Source organism: Pleurodeles waltl, chromosome 7 (assembly GCF_031143425.1).
Source record: "Pleurodeles waltl isolate 20211129_DDA chromosome 7, aPleWal1.hap1.20221129, whole genome shotgun sequence".
NCBI classification, from domain to species: domain Eukaryota; kingdom Metazoa; phylum Chordata; class Amphibia; order Caudata; family Salamandridae; genus Pleurodeles; species Pleurodeles waltl.
Genome location: NC_090446.1, coordinates 480,638,280 through 480,660,557, shown reverse-complemented (window position 1 = coordinate 480,660,557; position 22,278 = coordinate 480,638,280). Strand labels below are relative to the sequence as shown.

Sequence of the window (22,278 nt, the reverse complement as noted above, 5' to 3'; positions counted from 1 at the left end):
GGGGAAACACTTTTTCCTCTCATTTCAGTGTCAGAGAGTTCTGGAATCGGACATGGCCATCAGTAACATGCCCCTATGGGGAGTGCACCTGCCCAAGGGGCTGACCCCCCCAAACAAAACACACACACCAATCCCTGGAGTCTAGTGGTTTCTGCCCCCCTTGGGGGCAGATTGGCCTAACAAAAATAGGCTTATCTGCCTCCAAGGGGGGCAGGCAGAAATGGTCTATACAATTTCCCATCCAGGGCAGCAACCTTTGCCTAAGGGGTCGCTCCCCATACATAAAAACAGAGTAAGAAAATATATATAAATATATGGTTTCTGTAATTATATTAGACCGATCTGTCTCCGGTGAGGAGGGGGGGGCAGAAAAGGCCTAAAAATATTTTACCCCCCTGGGGAGGGCCGCTCCCCTCTTGACAATTACCTTAAAAAAAAAAAACCCTGGTGTCTTTCCTTTCATGCCTCTGCCTGTCCCCTCCTCCCAAGGGAAAGAGAAACGCTAAGCATTTCTATTCTGCATCGAGCTGGAAGCATGCTTCCAGCGCGATGGGAGGTGACCTCTGATGAAGTCAGCACGCAATTGTGTGTTGACGTCATCAGACGCCACTGGGAAGGGGGGGGGTGTCAGGGTAGAAGGGGAAGCGATTCCCCTTCCAGGCCTGCCCTGGTGGGGCAGCGCCAGAGCTTTCCCCGAGGGCCGGTGCCTGGACGTAATGGTTACGTCTGTGGCACCTGAGGGGTTAAAATGTGAAGATAGGCTCTTCATACCAGTGACGGCAATTGCATGCAAATGTGTTTTATTTAGTATCTCAGCCAGAGATGCAGAACCTATCTGTTCTCTGTGTGGGGGAGTTGCAGAAGGAGCTGGTATGATTCCCTTTGGAAGACCCCAGACAGGCCTTCAGCCTTAAGCTGAAGGAGGGGGATACAGCACCACCCTCATAGGCACAGAGAGGAGATAAGAGGGTAATGGTGCAAAAGTCTACTGAGCCTGACCAAAGACAAGAGGCATTCTGGCAATGGGTGCCATGCTGTGCTACTGCAGCAGAAAGAGGCCTCCAGGGACCACTTGTAAGTATCAGCAAAAACTTTCATTGACTGTCCAAGCAGAGTGGAAAAGCCTTTTGGATTGGGATTATAACTTTGAACGCTATAACTTCACTACGACTGATGCAATTTTTGGCGGTTTGGTGTTACCTTAATCTAAAAAATAATAGTTAATTTTAGTAAATTGATCTTGGAGCTTTACTGAGTGATTTTTGATTCAGTTATGGTGCTAGTACTGTTGACTCTTATCAAGCATTCGGTGACCGACTTTGTCTCAGTTCTGTGCTAGGAAAGGGTACAATGAGGCTTTTTTAGGGAAACAATTTTTGCAAGACTAGGAGGTAGATTTGCATCATTGAGCAACTCTGCTTCCAGAAGTCATTAGTTGGGTAGATCCACCTCGATCCCTTTCCAATTCTCTGCTCTACCTTTTTTGCTGCATTTTGGGCCCTCAAGCATCTAACTTCAAAGGCTCATCCAGCCTGTTTGATGCTCCTGGTGATTGCAATACAGACTGGTACACAGCAGTCCCAGAGGAGCACTTAATGACCAGTACATATGTGGCAAACCTCTTACCTCAGAGCACCTGCAAAACAACAGTACTCAGCAGAGGATTCCAAATCGGTATTCTAACCAGAAAGGGTGAACATTCTACATACAAGATATTGCAATTGAACCGGTTTGGAATTATGTCCAAAGCATGTATATTAGGAAGGTTGATAGAGGTAGACCTAAACAAGAGCACCTCTTTCACTAAAACTATGCATAATTGACCCAACACAGTAAAGGCGACAAAACGCACAAAACCATGGTCACCTTTTTACATTTTTGGTTTGACAATTTCCACTACACTTTTAAAAGCAAAAAGAGAAATTGACCAACTGTAACGGATATCTATCCAGGGAGACATTTCCTTGCTCAGTGCTGCCAATTTGCGGAGCACTGCCCAAATTCCCAGGCCCTATTGCCCCCCCCCCCCCCCCATCTAGCAGCCTGGCTATGACCATTATTTTTACATCAGTCTGCTCCACTCTCCAGGGCTTACCCTTCCAAAGCACTGCTGCTAATCAGCTATGCAGAAAACATAATAGTGCTAGCTGGATTGCATGAATCAATTTCAGCCACTGGTAATTTCTCTGGGCTGCTACAGGCTCCGTCATTTTTACCCACCATGCCACCTCAACCAGGAACCAGCCATATGAAATACAGCCTCTTACTGGAGCAGAATTAAGGCTATTGTGAAAATGGCTGGTTCCTCCCTGAGGTGACATTGAAAGCAAATAAACGATGGACAGAAATGTGGGGGTGAGTAATGACCATTGACTGTAACTGGCAAGAATTCCACCAATCACTTTTTTCGTTTCTTCATTACAATGCACTAAGTATGATGAGTATACCCGTTAGTCCCATGCTCACTGCACCTTAAGATTCTAGCTGCACCCTACTGACAAGGGCCAAATAAGCTGAAACCAATCTGAGGTTGCTTATGTTCCTATTCAGAGGGAACCTGGCCTGGCAGTTCGACTGAAGTATTTCTAATAAATGGGGACTAAGGCTAATACAGGGGCTGATTCCTGTATGAGGTGGCATGGAGGACAAAAAAATGATGTACTGGAATGCGACTACAAGTAATTACCAGGGGTTGACATTTGTTTATAATTCTCAAAAATATGGCATTTGAACACAAACTATCTTCAGAAGTTCAGAGTTAATGTTGCAACTATCTCACTGCTGAAGAAGAGCAAACCGTTCGGGCAGCCCACTTGTTTGTAGAGTGTAGTCCTCCAAACACACACGGTGGCTCCGATGGTCCAGCCTGCCTTCTTAAAGACTGTATCCATAGTCAAACTCTGGGCCACCCAAAACCTGCTCCCCCTAGAACAGGATGGAATTAGGTGATAGTTGGAAGGAGGTAGGAGAGTCCCCTAGGCAGAGCTCCTCGCCTTGGTACCCGAAATTGAATAAGGGACAGGAAACATCGATTTAAATAAATGATTTTATTATCTCTGCTGTCGCACAAAAGTTGTCGCATTAATTATTAATACAATAATTTAATAGTAAATATTTGTTAAAAAATAAATTACATAATGGGGACTGTGCTGTGCCTTGCCAGCAACACAAAGGTCTAGAATCAAAAAACCCTTAACCGAGCATTGCAATCGAAACTGTATTTTTAACGCAACGTTAAGAAATTCAAACTGATTCCTGTAGGAGGTCGTGCGTCATCTCGACAAATACACAAGTACATGCACACAAACTCAAACGCGCAAAGGAATAGAGACAGCTGGAACCCAAACACAGCTAGCAATATGCAGAATGACACAAGGACAGGCAGAGGCACCCACATACCTATAGGGAAATAAAGGCTCACAGGCAATCACAAAAGCACACAATCTGAAGTCTAAAGCAAATACATGCATAGCTATTTTAGGGAGGAATACCGCCAAAGAATTACATTTAGCCATAGAAGATAGGCAAAAGCCAACCAAGCAAAAAAACATGAAGAACCACTGTCGGGCACAAGTAGACAACCATCAGAGTAGCGCGACCCCTACAGTGAGCCCTGCAGACACCAACGCTCCGAACGAAATATAATCAGAGGGCAATCACACAGAACAATAATTAGAAAACCACTCACAAACGGTCATGCAGTCTCTCAAAGGCACAGAGCCACAGGCAGGAAGGCAGACAAGACGTACGTGCGTGCGTGCGTGCGTGCGGGCGCGCGCGCGCACACACAGGCAAACATAATTAGGCACACACTCCTTCATGCACATTCTTAAGCAGTCTCAAACGCACACATCCCTAGAAACACAGACACCCACAGAATGTAGTCAGGCACCATTACCAATGGCGTTCTTGGTGTTATGGAAGCCTTAGAACCTGGTTTAAATTTTAAACAATGGCACCTAGGGGGTGGATGGAGATATATAAAGAAATGTTTAAAACAGTACCAGACAAATAACTTGAGCACCTGAAGGGGAGACAACCATGACAACCAAAACTGCAGGCAATTCGTGCACGAAAAAACCCATTCGTCCAGGCACACCTCCTTGTGGCGATCAGACAGGGCTTCAAGAATACTCAATCGCAGCCCAATAGCATTTGCACTATTAGCCCATTCCTTGCTCAGAGCTCCCATACAGGGCGAGCTCGGGTACCATGCGGAATGTGCTTCTTCTTATAATCACACACACACTGCCACTCTTGCTTGTGCAACTTTGCACGCACACATCAGACTGTAAACCATGTTTGTCACCCATGATCAGCAGGAAAGCAGTCTCGGCCTGGCCTGCAGTGCAGAGATCGCCAACCATGCATGTCAGGGGCAGCGTTTGTGCATTCCCCACAGGGACTTGAAAAAATAAAGTTATTACAGCACAATTAAAATCACAATACAATTAATAACAAGAAGTATTAACAAAAACATTTTGCTGATTTTCACTTGGAAAGGGAGATTCTTCTCACGGGGGCACCAAGACCTCCTCAACTGAGAAGCCAGCTACTCCAATTTACTGAGGGGATATGTCTGCGCAATGGCCGGACCGTTCGATAATGCCCTAGCAACACGCTATCCCCTCAAAGGCAACACGATTAGGAAGGTTTCATGATGAACGCAAGCCAGAAACCGTTATAAGCCCATGGCCTTAGTACATGTGCAAGTTGAATTTTACGCCCCTTCAAGGGGCTTGAACATTTTGCATTACGTTCTCGCATAAATCTCTGCTGCTGTAGTCTTGATACACCGTGGCAGGACTTCCAATAACCACACCAGTGCCACTGCTATGAACGGCTGCGCACAATGAAATCGTAATTCATCTAAACACGATGTTCAACAGTACTCCAAAAATTAACTTTAAAAATAAGTAGCACTACACGGTCTGCTTGGAGAGAGAGTTCCGTGCCAAACTGGCTTACAAATCAAATTGGCACTTTTCTGCCTAGACAGGGCAACTGAGCCTCCATTATGGGGCAGGGCGACTAAGTTGGCATGAAGAGTAGATGTCCTGGACATCTTAATGAAGGGGACCCTGAAGTTATTCCTTAGTCCTTCAAAGCGAAAGTTCTCCACCAAAAACTAGCTGCAGGTTCCCTCCCAAGTACAAGGCTAGTTGGTCACACAGTGTAGCAATACGTAAATTTCTCTAGGGCAGCCCATCGTGGCAAATATGTCCTACGCGCCCACAGGGCAGAAGAGATAATAAGTCAAAGGGAAGACGAGGATTTCTGGACTGGGACTTCATGCTCCTCTAAAGAAACAGCGATTTTACCAAGTACCAATTTAAGCACAGCGCCATGAAGGCATTGTACTGTCATCAAGCAGTGTACGAAAAAGATAATAATGCTGCTATAACCACTCACATATTTAGTAAACCTTTGGGATATACAAAATAGTTCAAACTGCAACCTCAATCAGCCACGGACACTATTTTGAACCCTGATGGACCCTCTCCCTTCCAATTCACGTCGATACCAAAGTAAAACATTTACAATTAAAGTTCTTATGAGGCTCAGCCAGTAACATCTTGGCCCAAGGCAGAGGGAGAGAGTGAGACCGCTAGCTCTCAGTCCTTAAACACCATCTGCTGCCCATGGGGGCGGTCATCGTGCATGATATGCCGCCGCACGTGGATGCGCCGCACTCTGCGCTCCCGCCCATCATCGTCGTCAGTGCAGTGGGCTCCACCACCACCTGTAGCCTCCAGCAGTGCCTTGTCCGGCACCCGGGGTGTCTCGTAGATCAGGATGTTTAGGGTCTCCTCAAAGATGCGTGCTTCAGGAAACTCTACCTGTGGCGGGGGGAGCAAAAGAAAACAGAAAGATGATGAAGGGCGCATGTGCAACATCTCAAGAGACCGCTGTGACCAATTCTGAGCTGGGGACATCGCACCGGCCAAATCTGACACTAACCCCCGGTTCTCACTCCAATTTTGGATTACAATTCCACCTTTATTTTGTACTTCTGCTCCGTGAATGTCCCGAGCCCATAAGTCACTTAAATAACAAGCTTGACGTGTTATAATAGTATAAAAACTACATATGTGTCAATCTACGGTACAAAAAGAGCACGTTTACTCCTTTAACTGTTTCATCACAGTTTCCTGGATCCCAACGCTTATAGAAGTGAGCGTTTTTTTCTTCTTGAAGATAAACAACTTTTGCAAAATGTACTATGGTTAACTGTCCTTCAAGGAATATTCCTAAATATTCATAAGTGCTAATCTGCCTAGGTCGGTACTTTGGAGTCTGTGTAGAGAAATACCGCTTTCCAATTACATCATGAAATGCTTGTAAGTCACACTTCTTGTCAATTGAATCGTTTAAACTAGCTAAAAAAAAGCAATTGTCTTACATATTCTCTCTCATTTCCCGACACGGTCATTGAGACATCCAGGTTGCCAATAGTGTCACAATGCACTGCAGTGATAGCAATCATTATTCTCTCTGAAGCAAATATCCCTTAGCACAGGATTTAACCTTTGACTATTATGTTTTCCTTTAGCTGTTTTGGAAATCTATTTCTTTTTGTTTGACTCAACATCAACTAGTATACAAAATAGTGATGAACTGAACTCTTGAACTATCTGAGCAAGTGGTAATTCCTCCCGCTGCATCACAGTCCATCGTTATTTTGCTCACATGCCACCTCCGTCTGGACCTGGCCAGCTGCACATCAGTCTTGACACTGCTCCAATGGGAACAGCTTAATCCACACTGCCAGGCCCTCCCTGAACGGAAACACAAGCAACCTTGGACTGGTTACGCCCTAGTTAGGGCTCATTTGCCAGTTATAGCTTGGCTCAAGTGACACAGTATGCACCAATTCGTGTCAGCTTAGTTTTAGAACTCTTTTGGTGAAGGTAAAATGTAACTTCAGAAGCAATTTTTCCTCTCAGCTGCTCTGTGCTACCATGCCACCACTATATAAACAAGCATTGGCAAATCCAATAGGTTTTGCGTATGGGATCTACTAAAAGTAATTGATACGCAAATTGGAAATATTTCAAGAAATGTAGTGATTTGTTTACAACCCACATAGACAAGAGAAACTCTAAAAGGAGCTCAGGAGCATCACCTGCATGCGACAATTGGAACAGCATCATGAAATAATTGAAGGAGAATTACAGGTATCCTCGAAAACAGTGGGTTGATGATAGGGGCACCAAACCCCAGGACCCCAACATCATCACCCAAGGTAGAGGACATTAAACCCTTCAGAAGGAATTGTAAATGGGTGGGGCAAAGGTAATTCATCGGACCAGGAAGCATCAGTCTTTGTTGGCCAGTGAAATGCTGCTTATTTGATTTTCTTTTGCAGTTTTATATAGTGCAAACTCGACCCAAGGGTATTGGAGCGCTTTACAAGACCACCAGTTACATTACATAAGGACACATTCATATTTCTTATAGGTACAAGGATATTGAATGATTTGCCCAGACTCACAGGATGTTTAGTCAGCAGAGGGACTCGAACATTGAAATGTGGGGCACCACAAGCTTGATTGAGGTGGAGACATATGATCATTTGCACTAATTTACAGCACGGCAGTAGTCACCAAACTAGTCATAACTCAGAAAGCAATAAATAGATACATTTGGTACAAGTCTAGGCCATTTCACGAGATGTTATTGATAGGCTTTGGAACACAGTTCCATCACTGTACCTCAAGTCTACGCGGACATATTTCCAACTCTGCCAGCCTGCTGTATTACCAGCTATTCAATGTCAATGTCCCCAGATAGTTCTCCTAATGTGCCTCAAGTCTAAGTGGTGAAACACTTTGTGCACTCTGTCCTTCTTCTCTATACCTACAGACATTCAATAATAAATACTGCCCACCCGAATTTGATAGCTTGTGTTAGAAAGTGTGGAATTTAAAGGTGTACATATAGTACATTCTCTTAATAAAAGGCAATTATTATTACATTGAGCAGTACGAAATCCTTCATCAGTAGGTGTTTGGGACGTGCATCGAATGCAGCAGTAACAATTAAATGTTTGTCTTGTCTGCGTTCAACAGCCGCATCACATCCCATTGACTTCCAACTTTGACCCGCGAGTATGATCTTGCACAAGATAAATATCTGTTTGTCCAGTTTGCCCTGAAAGAACCTGAGAGCAGGCAGAGTGCCGCTGTGCCAAACCACGACAGTGGCTAGCATATGGTACTTCCTTATCGTACAGCATTTAAGCTGGCATGCCCACCTTTTGCTTTATTCCTGTTTTTTTATTCCTCAGCCCCACAGTGGAGTGTGGAAGAGGCTCAAGCGATTGAATCCTCAAATAGGTGCTTGCATTGAAGTCCCTCTAAACCAGACGGCACGAGTAGCATCCCCAACCGCTGATATTGTGACTAACATGGCGAGCAACAAACGTGTGTGAAAACAAGAGGCCGCCACAACAAGGAGAGATGAATAGACTTGTCTGTAAACTACCGCCATAGCAAACACCCGGCAAAGAGACAACGCGGCTTGCAACTTTAAAGCAATCTTTCAGTACTCTCTTGTGATGAATTACTAGGCTCTGCAATGGTTACTAAGTAACTGTCAGCTTTTGGATCACACCGGACACCACTCTGCACTCAACAACTAGCAATAGACTGGTCACCCCAGCCGTGACAGTATATTCTCACTCTCCCAGTCACATGAATACATTCACTGCGTCCTAAACACTGTTGTGTATTTGTTGAGTATAGCCAACACTATGCACAGTACTGTCCCTACTGTCATGTGTCTGCCCACACCCCTTTACACTCAGTTGCTCCTAAGTGCCATTGTGCAGTCAAAAGCTAATAAAGTAAATTGTTACTGCACTTTCACCACTACCGTAAGCTACAGACTACCTGCTACAACGACCAGTCGTTGCCACACATTCGCTGCCCACTAGCTACTACTGTGCATTCTTTGAAACCACTGAAAACATTTCCCTTGAAGCAGCTGTATGTGCCCCATCATTGGTCACCACTGCATGCTCAAAATAAGCCCGGACCTCCACATTATAGTTGTTGCCCTACCTATAAAGAGGTAATGTATACTTGGTTGTGTGCCTCACTCCTCAGAGAGTCGCCCAAAAAAATCAGTCAAATCTGCTCCTGCTATAAAAACAGATATCCTCACCTCTGGTCAATAACAATGTTCTTCATCCCCCCCCTTATATAAGAAATGTTCCACTGCATTTCTGCACTTTTCTGTAAACTTGACACTGCATTGTTTTCCCACTTTATTTAAAGGTGTGTTGAACAAAACCACAAGGCATTAAATACTTCATACCAACACTGAGAACAACGAAGTCAGAAATGTGAAAATCGTTAAAAAAAAAGCTATAAAAAAGACAAAACTCTCTAAAAAAGGAAGCGCTCCTGGATAAAAGTTGTGGTTTACTCAGTGCTTTAAATGGAGAAAAATAAGTGCAGGTACTCACCAAATGGAGCAGTGGGCTCGCGGTGGGATAAGGGCAGGGTACGGTGGGGCTACGTTTTCAACATTTTCAAGTTTTGTAGGCAATACATTTGCTTGCCTTGTAAGAATGTCATATGTGACATAGACAGAGAGATTTGTCTAAGTAGTTCGACCAGGCAATAAATACGGCTCACTCTCTATGCTCCTCTAAATAAATATCTGGGCTCGGCGGGGCTCCCAACTCTAACTGAAACATTAAGAAAGCGATCTGACAATCATATACTGACCATAGAAGTTAAGAGAGTCACCAAATTTCTAGACAGAATTAATGTAAACATCCTAATGAATAGTTAATATCATTTTTGTCCTTGCTGGCAATTTCTTTGGGACATAGTTTAAAAAAGGAATTTATAATGTAGACTGTGAGACTTCGTGACTGTCCACTTTCTGCTGCCAGTCCCTGGCCCTTAATTTATAGAATGTATTTGTTCCCCATTTACAACACTCTTTATGGCTCTACTCAATTAATAAAATTGGTATTTGTCTCACAAGTGTCGTCTTTTTTTCCCCAAACACATTTGCCTCCCTCGAGGTAAAGCTGCATCATTTGCTCACAAAGCGGATGATATTTTATTGATGAAATTTACTTAAAACAATTCCCCAACAGTCAACTCAATTTCCCCCTTCAAGAAAAGAAAACAATAACTTCTTGCACTTAGACTTCGAGGTTTGTGGAATCTGAAATGCTGATGTGAACATCTCATTTCTAATCTATACTGCTGAGGTAATTACTTCTTTCTAGAACTTAAAGACTGTAACTTGGCTGGTTTGGAAATGGAAGAGACAGACAGTTAACACATACATGCAGTAAACACTCATGAACCCCCAAAATACAGCCTCCAGCTTTCACAAACACGCACTCACACACTCAAACTCACCACCTTGCACATTTAAACTCTCCTTTCAAACAAATTCAAACACATTGGGCCAGATGTATGAAAAAAGCCTTTCGCGATTCGGAAATAGCGATTTTTAAGAAATCGCTATTTCTGATTCGTAAAATGCAATGTATCATATTTGCGATTCGGTAATACCGATTTCTTAAAAATCGCAAATGCTATTACCAAATCGCAAATTGCGATACAGCCCCCATTCGCACCTATGGGCCTGTCGGCCCATAGTTGTGAATTGTTTGCATTTCCCAAATTGCAAATTCCTAACTGGAATTCACAATTTGGGAAATGCAAACTCCAGGGTGCTGGGGACCTAAGGCCCCCTCTGCTGCACCCCAAAACAATTTTGGAAGACATGTAAGGTGCACACATGCCAAAAGGGCATGTGTGCGTTACATGTCAATTTTAAAAATGCATTTTTAAAATTTGCACATTGTTACCACCAAGGTCAACTTGGTGGTAATAGCGATTCCTTAATGCCCAATTCGCATTAAGGAATTGCTTCATACATGTACTTAAGAAATTGCAAATAAGGATTCCTTATTTGCGATGCCGCATTTAGAGAATCGCAAATTGCGATTCTCTAAATGGGGTCGCAATTTTAAGGAATCGCTATTTTAGCAATTCCTTTAAATTGCGTTCAGAATGCCTTTCATACATTCTGAAAGGCCTTTTTGAATCCGCAAACGGGTATTCGCACCGTTTGCAAATGCAAAAAGGCTTCATACATCTGGCCCATTGTGTCACATTTGGACAACACCTACACATACTGTATTGTTTAAAAAAAAAAAGAAAATCAGTCATACTCGATATTTTGCTTTAACTTTGCCTCACACGTGCTCTTACATGTCACACACTCTCTTTTCACACACATACACGTTTCTTACACATAGTCAACCAAGTCCACCCCGCTTCTTACTTCAGTCCTTCTTGAGAAGTGTAAACATCACAGGTAGCAGTTCAGTGTGCAGAGTCAACAGCCGTCATGGCACATGGCCTCCCAGAATGTCTGGATGAAAGGTCTCTTTGATCTAAGTCAGTGGTTCCCAACCTTTTGACTTCTATGGATCCCCACTTTATCATTACTGGAGCCTGGGGACCCCCACTGAATCCTTATTGGAATCTGAGGACCCACAATGAGTTTTTAGTCGCGGACCCCCAGAGGAGGCTTTGCGGAACCCCAGGGGCCTCCCAACCAAAGGTTGGGAACCACTGATCTAAGCAGTTTTCTCTTCTAGTTATTCCTCACAGAGTTGAAAACTCTCATTCTTCCACGGTGTTCTATTGCCACACAAGTAAGTGGCTCTAAGCGAAATGTTCTCTGGTCCGGACTGCTCCTCTTCTTAGATTAGACATGTTGGTATGTATATCAATGTCAGGTACTCAGGCATTAAACAGCAGGCCAACTAACTGGAAAGTTCTAAAGGGCATGGAAATGACCCACGGCCGTCTACCAGATCTCTAATGTACACTCGAGTTCACCAAAGACACCGGCAATTGAGAGAAGAAGTCTCTAAGATGTTACACATTTGTGAGCACGACATGGCAATACAGATTAAATCTTTGGCATGCAATCAGTGCGGATTTGTATCCTGGTAACACAGAAATGGTGTGTGTTCCCAGGCTCTGTATCCTCCCACCTTCTACTACAGTGTAGGTCCCACCATCTGCCATGGTAGTTGTTTAGGGCACCTGTTAATCATGTATGGATAAGTATATTGTCAACATGGTTATAGTGTTCTGTGTTAAGGAATGAGTTCTCTCTCCCTCTACATCGGCTTTTTCTCTCTCCCTCCCCTCCAGAGCTATTTTTGTACATTGCTCATCCAGTCAAGGTTTTTAATTTGCAACTTGTATTTGTAGTCCGGGTTATGTCATAAAATCAAAACTACAAGTACCAAAATGCAAAGAGAATCAAATCAAATCAAATCAACATTTATAAAGCGCGCTACTCACCCGTGCGGGTCTCAAGGCGCTAGGGGGGGGGGGGTTACTGCTGCTCGAAAAGCCAGGTTTTTAGGAGTCTCCGGAATGCGGAGTGATCCTGGGTGGTCCTGAGGCTGGTGGGGAGGGAGTTCCAGGTCTTGGCTGCCAGGAAGGAGAAAGACCTCCCACCCGCCGTGGAGTGGCGGATGCGAGGGACGGCAGCGAGCGCGAGGCCAGAGGAACGGAGGAGGCGGGTGGGGACGTAGAAGCTGAGGCGTCGGTTGAGGTATTCCGGTCCCTTGTTGTGGAGGGCTGTGTGTGCGTGGGTGAGAAGTCGAAAGGTGATCCTTTTGCTGACTGGGAGCCAATGCAGGTGTCTCAGGTGTGCGGAGATGTGGCTGTTGCGGGGTACGTCGAGGATGAGGCGGGCCGAGGCGTTTTGAATGTGTTGCAGGCGATTTTGGAGTTTGGCGGTGGTCCCAGCGTAGAGGGTGTTGCCGTAGTCCAGGCGGCTCGTGACGAGGGCGTGGGTCACGGTTTTTCTAGTGTCGGTGGGGATCCAGCAGAAGATCTTGCGGAGCATGCGGAGGGTGAGGAAGCAGGCGGAGGACACGGCGTTGACTTGCTTGGTCATGGTGAGAAGGGGGTCCAAGATGAAGCAGAGGTTGCGGGCGTGGTCTGTGGGGTCGGTGCGGTGCCGAGGGCCGTGGGCCACCAGGAGTCGTCCCAGGCGGACGGGGTGTTGCCGAGGATGAGGACTTCCGTTTTGTCAGAGTTCAGCTTTAGGCGGCTGAGCCTCATCCAATCTGCGACGTCCTTCATCCCCTCTTGTAGGTTGGTCTTGGCGCTGGCGGGGTCCTTGGTGAGGGAGAGTATAAGTTGGGTGTCGTCGGCGTAGGAGGTGATGATGATGTCGTGCTTGCGTACGATGTTGGCGAGGGGGCTCATGTAGACATTGAAGAGTGTCGGGCTGAGTGATGAGCCTTGAGGTACGCCGCAGATGATCTCGGTGGGGTCTGAGCGAAACGGTGGGAGGTAAACTCTTAGGGAACGGTTTGAGAGGAAGGAGGCGATCCAGTCCAGGGCCTGGCCTTGGATCCCGGTGGAGCGGAGGCGGGTGATTAGGGTGCAGTGACAGACGGTGTCGAAAGCAACCGAGAGGTCGAGGAGGATGAGGGCGACTGTTTCACCGTTGTCCATCAGGGTTCTGATGTCAGAAGAAAGCTAAGACTGGGTGAGCTACGCACGCACGCACGCACTTGGGAAACCTGGCTGCTCTACCTCCACTTCATGTTGTTAAGATTAATGGGATATCAAGCATGAAGGCAAGAGCAAAATCAAGTCATTAAATACCTAATAGAAAGGTAATTGTTTTTCTCAAGTTGTAACAAAAGGGAGCCTGGCTCTTCAATTTGTCTGGTGAAAAAAAGATCAACCTTTTAGCATCTTCCGGATGCAAAGTAACATTTAAACTTGGCTGGGTAGAGTTCTTCATCAGCAAGAAAACTTGCTATTGGGAACTAGTTAAGTAAAGCTAAAAGCTACACAAACCTGGTGCCCTGCATGATTAAATGATTTGTAAAAAATCACGGAATATTGAGCTGACGCCGGGACTCAAACCTGGCTCTCCAGTTCAAAAGTCATCAGCTCAGGCTGCTACACCACATCTCCTCCACAAGCCTCTGGCCCTCCCCGTTATCTCTCAACTAATGTCCTTTAGAGTCTGGTGTGTGAGGGATATTTACTGACACGTGTCAGTTAATGCAAGGTTTCCTGCAGCTTGACAGAAGCGGGAGTCGTTATTCATCTTCTGGTCTCTTGGGGTTGAACTGAGAGTCCTGGGAGTCGGGCCGGGCTGGCGTTCTCCAGGTCAGCAAGTGTAAGCCTGATTTAGTGCTCCTTCAATAGGCCGGGTGGCACAAGTGCAGTCAGTGACCAAACAGCACAGGTAAACTCAGACAGGCAACGCTGGCAGCAGCCTACACCCCCCCCCCCCCACACCCAGCCTAAACCCAATCAGGTGTGCTGGCGCAGCATCACTAGGCTTAAAGTGCTGCACAACGGTACTGTTGTCTCCGTATAAACTGCTCTCTGCTGGTCCTGCCTCTGGCTGTGGGATGGCATACAATAAAGTTTCTTGCCACTGACCGTGCATGTCAGAATGCAAGATGCTGAGCACAAAATTAACTTCGCCGATGCGGAGCCCCTATGAGTACTGTTACGTGCCATCCTCCACCCATCTGAGTCGGGTGGGGCAGCATTAGGCCCTCCTCCCCAAAGTTTACTGCACTGGGAAGATGATTCCGTTCATTATGACCACGCTCACCTTAAAATCAATGCCAGTTCCAGAGACCTCAAACACCGCCATAGAATCTCACCATCAACAATGCTTGCGGTCAGCTAAGAGTGCATGTCGAAATGTAAAATCAAAAAAAGGGGCCTGCATTGCAGGACCCTGCAGAGTAAGAATAAGAGCGACTGGAATCAGTACTTGGGCGAGACTCCACTAAAGGACGCCACAAACACTCGAAGCCCAGGAAGAAGATGGACGAGAAAAGGTGCTGACAAATAGTAGGTAAGTAAACAAGAGCGATGTAGGAGCCACTTAATGGTTTGGAAAAGGACATATAAGGTATGTGAGACCCACGTGGGAGCGAGCCAATGGTGAGCAAAGGTAAGTAATGGGCAGGGTTTAAGCCCCTTTTAAGATTTTTGTTTTTGGTTAAATACAATAGATTTCCCTAGCACAGCGGAAGCACTGTGTAGGCAAAACCTAAATAGGACAGTCTTGTGGTGAGAAAAATCAAGAAAAGATGATCATGCTGTCTACAGTCTCACTGACCATGGCCAAGAGTCCATATAGTTAAGAAAGCCTAATCCGAGGAGGCTCTGTGACACAAAGTGAAACTGCATACAGATCAAGCTGCCGTTGTGGGGAACAGCTCCAGACTACCTTCAGAAAAAAACTCATTTTTAGATGAGGATGCAGCAACACTGATATTGGTTTCTGCCCCTCAGGCTTTGCTGAGATGCATTCTGACACCAATAGTCATCAGTCTAATATGCAATGGCATCGCTGCAGCCAATATCTGATCGAGAAACTCAATTACAATGTGTTAGTGGTTGAGGCATCCTTTACCACTGAGGCCTTTTTTTGACAGAGAACCCCAATCATGGAGCAAATAACACCAAGAGCCTGAAGGTCTAGATCCTCTTCATGATCTATATAGAAGACTCAGCTGTTGAGTAACTCCATGCCAAGGACTGGAGAACAAGTTTCTTCCGTTCAGTAGTACATTATCTGGTAGAGACAATATTTAGCCGCAGATTTCGTAACTTTCAATTTCCCAGGCATCAGACTGGATCCGGAAGATTTCTGCATGAGGAGTACCCCTGCGCGCCAGTATGTGGTGCCAATCACTCCACGCAGCATTGTCCACACCAGAAGTGATGTTGCAGTCACCTATATAGGAGCCACCATGGTGGGTTGATGTAAGTTACTTTTCACAACTTTCCAAGCCAGGAGTTCGGATCCATGAAGTTGTTGTGTAGCCATTTTAGCTATAGCTCCATGCATGTTATTTTAACGTATTAGGCCTGCCGCTGTGCACTTTAACCTAGATATATTTTATTCAGCTTTGCTTTATTATTGTTACAATAGCCACTTTTAAGGTCTTGTTTTATTTATTTCTATCTAACTGTTTTCGCCTAAGCCAGCACTCTGTTCTAAAACAAGACATTCTTGCTCACTCTGTGCTTCTTCCAAGGCTGCAGTAAGATAGGTTGCCGGTGAACATGGTACAAGTTTAGTCTCTGACATTCTTAGAAAACACACATCCTTACGTAGGGACATTTTCTCAGAGCATCAGCTGTTTTATTATAAAAACACTTCCCTGTCCCTTACACGTTAGAGGGAGATTCCAGCCAGAGAACCATGACTGTATGCTGATTACTTCGCTAGTGCTGCTTTTGCAGACTTCAGGCATTTAGTAAGGTAATGGGGATGATGTCTTCCCAGGGGATCCTGAAGGGCAGACTTAGAGCTTAACACGCTGTGCTCTGTTATAGCCTACGTAGGAATTAGTCTATTGACTGTAGTGACAATATGGTAGCGTTATTTCTATGCTTCACCCTCCTTATCACAATTTTAATCTTGTCAAGCTGTATCGTCCTGGTTATTGCAGCCCATGCTTTGCTATCTAAGATGCAGTCGCTTCATTAAAAGCATTACTGAAACATATACTGCCTCTGTTTGTCATTGTGTATATGTGACTAATGTAACTGAGAGAAACGGATAAAACATGAGTGACCACAGCTTCCCTGAGAAACCAGTTATGTCATGCGCTCGGCTGCCCAATCCTCCATGCCCTTGGGTAGAGATGAGGCACTGCTAGTTAGCCGGAGCAAAACCCGGATTAGGGCGACAGGTGTCACCTGTAGTAGGTCAGACTCAGTCTCCCACACCGCAGGCGATTCTGCCGCTCGAAATCCAGTAGTCTCATTAGAATAATGAGAGCCTACCCAACAAAGTGTACTGACTGGTGTGTTCCAAACTAGGGCCCTGAAAGGTAGTATCCTTAGCCCTAGAATATGTCCGCAGAGAATTGAGGATGGGTGGGTCGGTAAGGAATCTTCTGATAGATACTGTCTCTAACAGATAAGGCGTTACTGAAGGTAAGTAGCCTGTTCATCTGATACAGACATCTAGCTGCAGATTCCTTAGCATGCAGTAATGTTTGGTGAATGTGTGCAGTGGTGCCCCATAGCTGCTGGCAGATGTCCAAGACTGGGACTCCGTGTGTTAACGCAATGGTCGCAGCTTTGCCCCTGGCAGAATGAGCCCATAAGCCTTCAGGAGGCTGCTTTTTGGCCAATGCGTAGCAGATTTCAATATAGAGAACGTCCCATCGCGAAATGGTTTGTATTTGCCGACTGACTTTTCTTTGCTCCACAGTACCCCACAAACAGTTGGTCATCAACCCAGAACTCTGTGTGCGGGGTCAAGGTAGAACAACTCTTTTTGTATCTCCTCTCCTTCAGAGGGATGTGGAGGAGCACAGAAGGTGGGCAGGCTAACTCACTGGCCCACATGGAGGGAGTCACCACATTTTGGAGGAAAGAGGTCCTAGTGTGAAGCACCAGTTTGTCTGGGAAAACAGACTTGCCCTCAGGGCAGATGTTATTGCCACTAGAAAGGCCATCTTGATGGAGAGCAGCCAGAGGAGACAAATATAATGAGGCTCGAAGGGAGCACACATTAGGTAAGTGAGAAGCAAATTAAGGTCACACTGAAGCACAATGAAGGATGAAGGGGGAAACATATGTACAAGTCCTTTTAGGACTTTATTTACAATAGGGGACTTAAGTAAACATGGATGGTCAGTGTTAGAAATGGGTTTTTTGGTTGGCAGTCAGGTTACCCCCTGTCCAAGTAAAAACCCTCACTCTAGTCAGGGTAAGTCACACACAATCCAAATTATCCTGTGCCCACCCTCTGGTAGCTTGGCACTGAGCAGTCAGGCTTAACTTAAAAGGCAATGTGTAAAGTATTTGTGCAATAAATCATACAATAACACAATATAGCACCACAAAAATACACCACACAGTGTTTAGAAAAATATATAATATTTATCTGGTTATTTGCAGGTCAAAACGATAAAAGATGCAATATGAATTTGTAGCGATATCACTGAAAAGTGATAAGTGTCTTAAGTCTTTAAAAAGCAAACAAAGGGCCTGATTACAACTTTGGAGGAAGGTGTTAATCCGTCCCAAATGTGACAGATATACCACCAGCCGTATTGCGAGTCCATTATATCCTATGGAACTCGTAATACGGCTGGTGGTATATCCGTCACATTTGGGACGGATTAACACCTCCTCCAAAGTTGTAATCAGGCCCAAAGTCTCTTTCAAGCACAAAGTACCTGGTTTGGAGTGGAAAATCTCTGCAGAGGGCCGCAGAGGGGGAGATGCGTGGAAAAATGGTGTGTGCGTCGGTTACGCCCCTTCACACACGGACTTGCGTCGTTTATTTTCCATGCGGGGAAGACGTGCATCGTTTTCCAGGAAAAAGGGTGTGTGCGTCCGTTTCGCCCCTTCACACACGGACTTGCGTCGTTATTTTTCACGCGGGGAAGACGTGCGTCGTTTTCCGGCACGTGGGTCGTTTTCCTCTGTGGGTCACGGGACTACCAGATGTCCCGGAGTGTGTGCGTGGATTCCTGGGCTTGTTGTCCGACTGCGCGTTGTTCCGGTGGGCTGTGCGTGGAATTTTCTCCCTCACGGCAGGCGTCGTGTCGATTTCGTCTCTGGAAGTCGGGCGGAGTTGTCCAGGCGGGCTGTGCCTCGAAGTTCCGGTCGCACCACAGGCGTCGCGTCGATCTTTTCCTTGTGAGGTTGAGCGGCGTCTTTCCGGAACGGCATGCAGTGAATTTTTCACCGCGGAGCAAGCTGTGCATCAAATGTTTCGGCGCACACGGAGTCCAGTTGAAAGAAAGAAGTCTTTTTGGTCCTGAGACTTCAGGGAACAGGAGGCAAGCTCTATCCAAGCCCTTGGAGAGCACTTCTGCAGCAAGACAAGAGTTCAGCAAGGCAGCAGGCCAACAGCAAGGCAGCAGTCCTTTGAGCAGCCAGGCAGTTCTTCTTGGCAGGATGCAGGTTCTGGTTCAGGTTTCTTCTCCAGCAAGTGTCTGAGGTGGTAGGGCAGAGACACTGTTTTATACTAAAATGTGCCTTTGAAGTGGGGGAGACTTCCAAGAGGGGCCTAGAAGTGCACCAGGTCCCCTTTCAGTTCAATCCTCTCCGCCAGGGTCCCAGTAGGGGGTGTGGCAGTCCTTTGTGTGAGGGAAGGCCCTCCGCCCTCCCAGCCCAGGAAGACCCATTCAAAATGCAGATGTATGCAAGTGAGGCTGAGTACCCTGTGTTTGGGGTGTGTCTGAGTCAATGCACAAGGAGCTGTCAACTAAACCTAGCCAGACGTGGATTGTAAGGCACAGAAAGATTTAAGTGCAGAGAAATGCTCACTTTCTAAAAGTGGCATTTCTAAAATAGTAATATTAAATCCAACTTCACCAGTCAGCAGGATTTTGTATTACTATTCTGGCCATACTAAATATGATCTTCCTACTCCTTTCAGATCAGCAGCTACCACTTCAACAATGTATGAGGGCAGCCCCAATGTTAGCCTATGAAGGGAGCAGGCCTCACAGTAGTGTAAAAACGAATTTAGGAGTTTTACACTACCAGGACATATAAACTACACAGGTACATGTCCTGCCTTTTACCCACCCAGCACCCTGCTCTAGGGGTTACCTAGGGCACACATTAGGGGTGACATATGTAGAAAAAGGGGAGTTCTAGGCTTGGCAAGTACTTTTAAATGCTAAGTCGAAGTGGCAGTGAAACTGCACACACAGGCCTTGCAATGGCAGGCTCGAGACACGGTGAAGGGTCTACCTAAGTGGGTGGCACAACCAGTGCTGCAGGCCCACTAGTAGCATTTAATCTACAGGCGCTAGGCACATATAGTGCACTCTACTAGGGTCTTACAAATAAATCAAATAGCCAATCATGGATAAACCAATCAACAGTACAATTTACACAGAGAGCATATGCACTTTAGCACTGGTTAGCAGTGGTAAAGTGCCCAGAGTTCAAAAGCCAACAACAACAGGTCAGAAAAAAATAGGAGGAAGGAGGCAAAAGGTTTGGGGATGACCCTGTAAAAATGCCAGGTCCAACAGTCAGGCAGCCGCAAGAAGGCAACCAGTGCAGAAAGGTAACCCTTAAATGTACCAAGAGCAGAGTCCTCCTGCTCAAGGGTGAGACTAAAGAGAACATCAGAAAGAGAAGCGGAAAGAGGGTCGATAGACTTTTTTGTACAATAATTTACAAATTTGTTCCATTGGCAGGTGTACACCATCTTGGTGGAGGGACGCTTGGCTGCCAGAATAACACTGGAAACTTCAGGAGGAAAGTCGCAGGCTGTCAACTGTTGTTGTTCAATCTCCACGCAAGAAGTCAGAGAGTTGATAGGTTAAGGTGGAGGAACCTCCCCTGCTACCGCGACAGAAGATCCACCCGAAGGGGCAGCCTGATGGAAGGATTGATGCTCAAGTGCAGAAGCTCAAGATACCAGACTCTTGTTGCCCAATCCGGAGCCACAAGGGTAACTTGGGCCTGGCCGTTCCTGGTCTTCTTGAGAATTCTGGACAGGAGTGGTATGGGCAGAAAGGCATACAGGAGGCCAGAGCTCCACTCAAGATGAAAAGCGTCTCGAAAGCGAGCAATGGCTGCCTTGGAAACTCCAGCATGTAAAACTGCTGACATTGCACGTTCTCTGCAGAGGTCAACAGATCTAACCAAGGCTTCCCCACTGTAGAAAGAGACCTTGAGTCACCTCTAGAGGGAGACGCCACTCGTGACCTGCTAGGCATCAATGGTTGAGTTTGTCCTCTCTGACGATCAGAGAACATGCCAGGTGTTGAACCACCAGGGATATGCCCTGCTGTTCCAGCCATGCCCAGAGACACAGGGCCTCTTGACAAAGGGTCCACAACCCCACCTGCCATGTTTGTTGCAGTACTACTTGGAAGTAGTGTTGTCCGTGAACACTTGCACTAGCCTTCCCTTGATGGAGGGAAGAAAGGCTTTCAATGCAAGTTGGATCACTCTGAGCTCCTGCAAGTTGATGTGGTCAGGATGGTCTGCAGACCAGAGTCCTCGGATCTCCCCGTCTCCCAGATGGCCACCCCATCCCAGAAGTGACACATCTGCCACCCCAGAAGTGACACATCTGCCACTTCTGTAAGATATGGTTTGGGAAGGAAATTGACACAATCCCATAACCACGTTAGACGTCTTCTTCCGCACCACTTACGATTCTCTTTTTCCAAGGCAAGAGACTTACCATGGTCTATGACAATTTGGTTCCTCACTGTACCCTAATAACTACGAGGGACCCTGTACACCCCCTCGGGCATACTGCACCTACTATTAATATTCACTGATATCACTTAGAACGTGTTCACTTTTAAAGCATTGAAGGAGTCACATGTGACTAAACACGTGTTGACTGTGTTTATGAAACAATGTTCATCTTATGACTATGATGGCTGTGATTATGGAACAATTACCATCCTTTGGATATGACGTCCATGTCTACAATTAAAACAACCTATGACAATTTAACTTCATTGGAGGACTTATTTATTTATGATCATTCTCCAGAGTGCTGCGGTGCCTGGGATACATTTTGTTTGGTGCTTCCTATGAACACCACATTATGCTTTGGGGTAGTGGAGCTTATCTCACCACATTGCACCATAGCTTCCACCAACGTGGACTCTTACTGATTTTACAGATACGATTCAGAAGTGCACCTCATCAAGCAACCACTACCCATTCTTTCTCCGTGTATCCTGGACTCGCTGTTCGGGAGGATAAGCCCAAAACTGCAGTGTCCAGAACTGCTCCGATGAAAGGGAGCACCTGAAAGGGAGTCAGATGTGACTTTGAAATGTTTGTAGTGAACCCCAGTGAATGCAGGAGGTCCGCAGTAGTCTAGAGTTGGGAGACAACAGTCTGAGGGCAAGGCTGCCTTCAACAGCCAGTCAATGAGATAGGGGGAAGACTGAAACCACTGATCTCTGCAGAGGCTACCGCCATCACCTTGGTGAACACCTGGAAGGCGGTGGTAAGGCCAGTAAACCGCAGGTAATGTTTGTGGGCAGGCAGGATGAGGGTGTGGAAAAACGCATTCTTTAAGTCCAACACTACCATCCAGTTTCCTTGGTCTAGGGCAGACAAGACCCGAGTCAAAATGGGCATCTTGAATTTCTCCTTTTTGAGAAAGAGATTGAGGTTTCACAGGTCTAGGATAGGCCTAAGACCTTTGTTCTTTTTGGGTTTCAGAAAGTAGCGCAAATAGCAGCCATTTCCTACTTTA

At 45.9% G+C, this 22,278-nt stretch overlaps 1 protein-coding gene across 3 annotated transcripts in view; it reads right to left on the bottom strand.

The window, feature by feature from the left end:
• Window positions 1-3,035: 3,035 nt before the first annotated feature.
• Window positions 3,036-22,278, bottom strand: part of KCTD13 (potassium channel tetramerization domain containing 13) — a 147,753-nt gene continuing 128,510 nt past the window's right edge. For all 3 annotated transcript variants that reach the window (XM_069244107.1, XM_069244111.1, XM_069244110.1), the window contains one exon: window positions 3,036-5,840. In XM_069244107.1, the coding sequence (XP_069100208.1) occupies window positions 5,616-5,840 (225 nt within the window). In that variant the 3' untranslated portion in view covers window positions 3,036-5,615. The remainder of the gene's footprint in view (window positions 5,841-22,278) is intronic.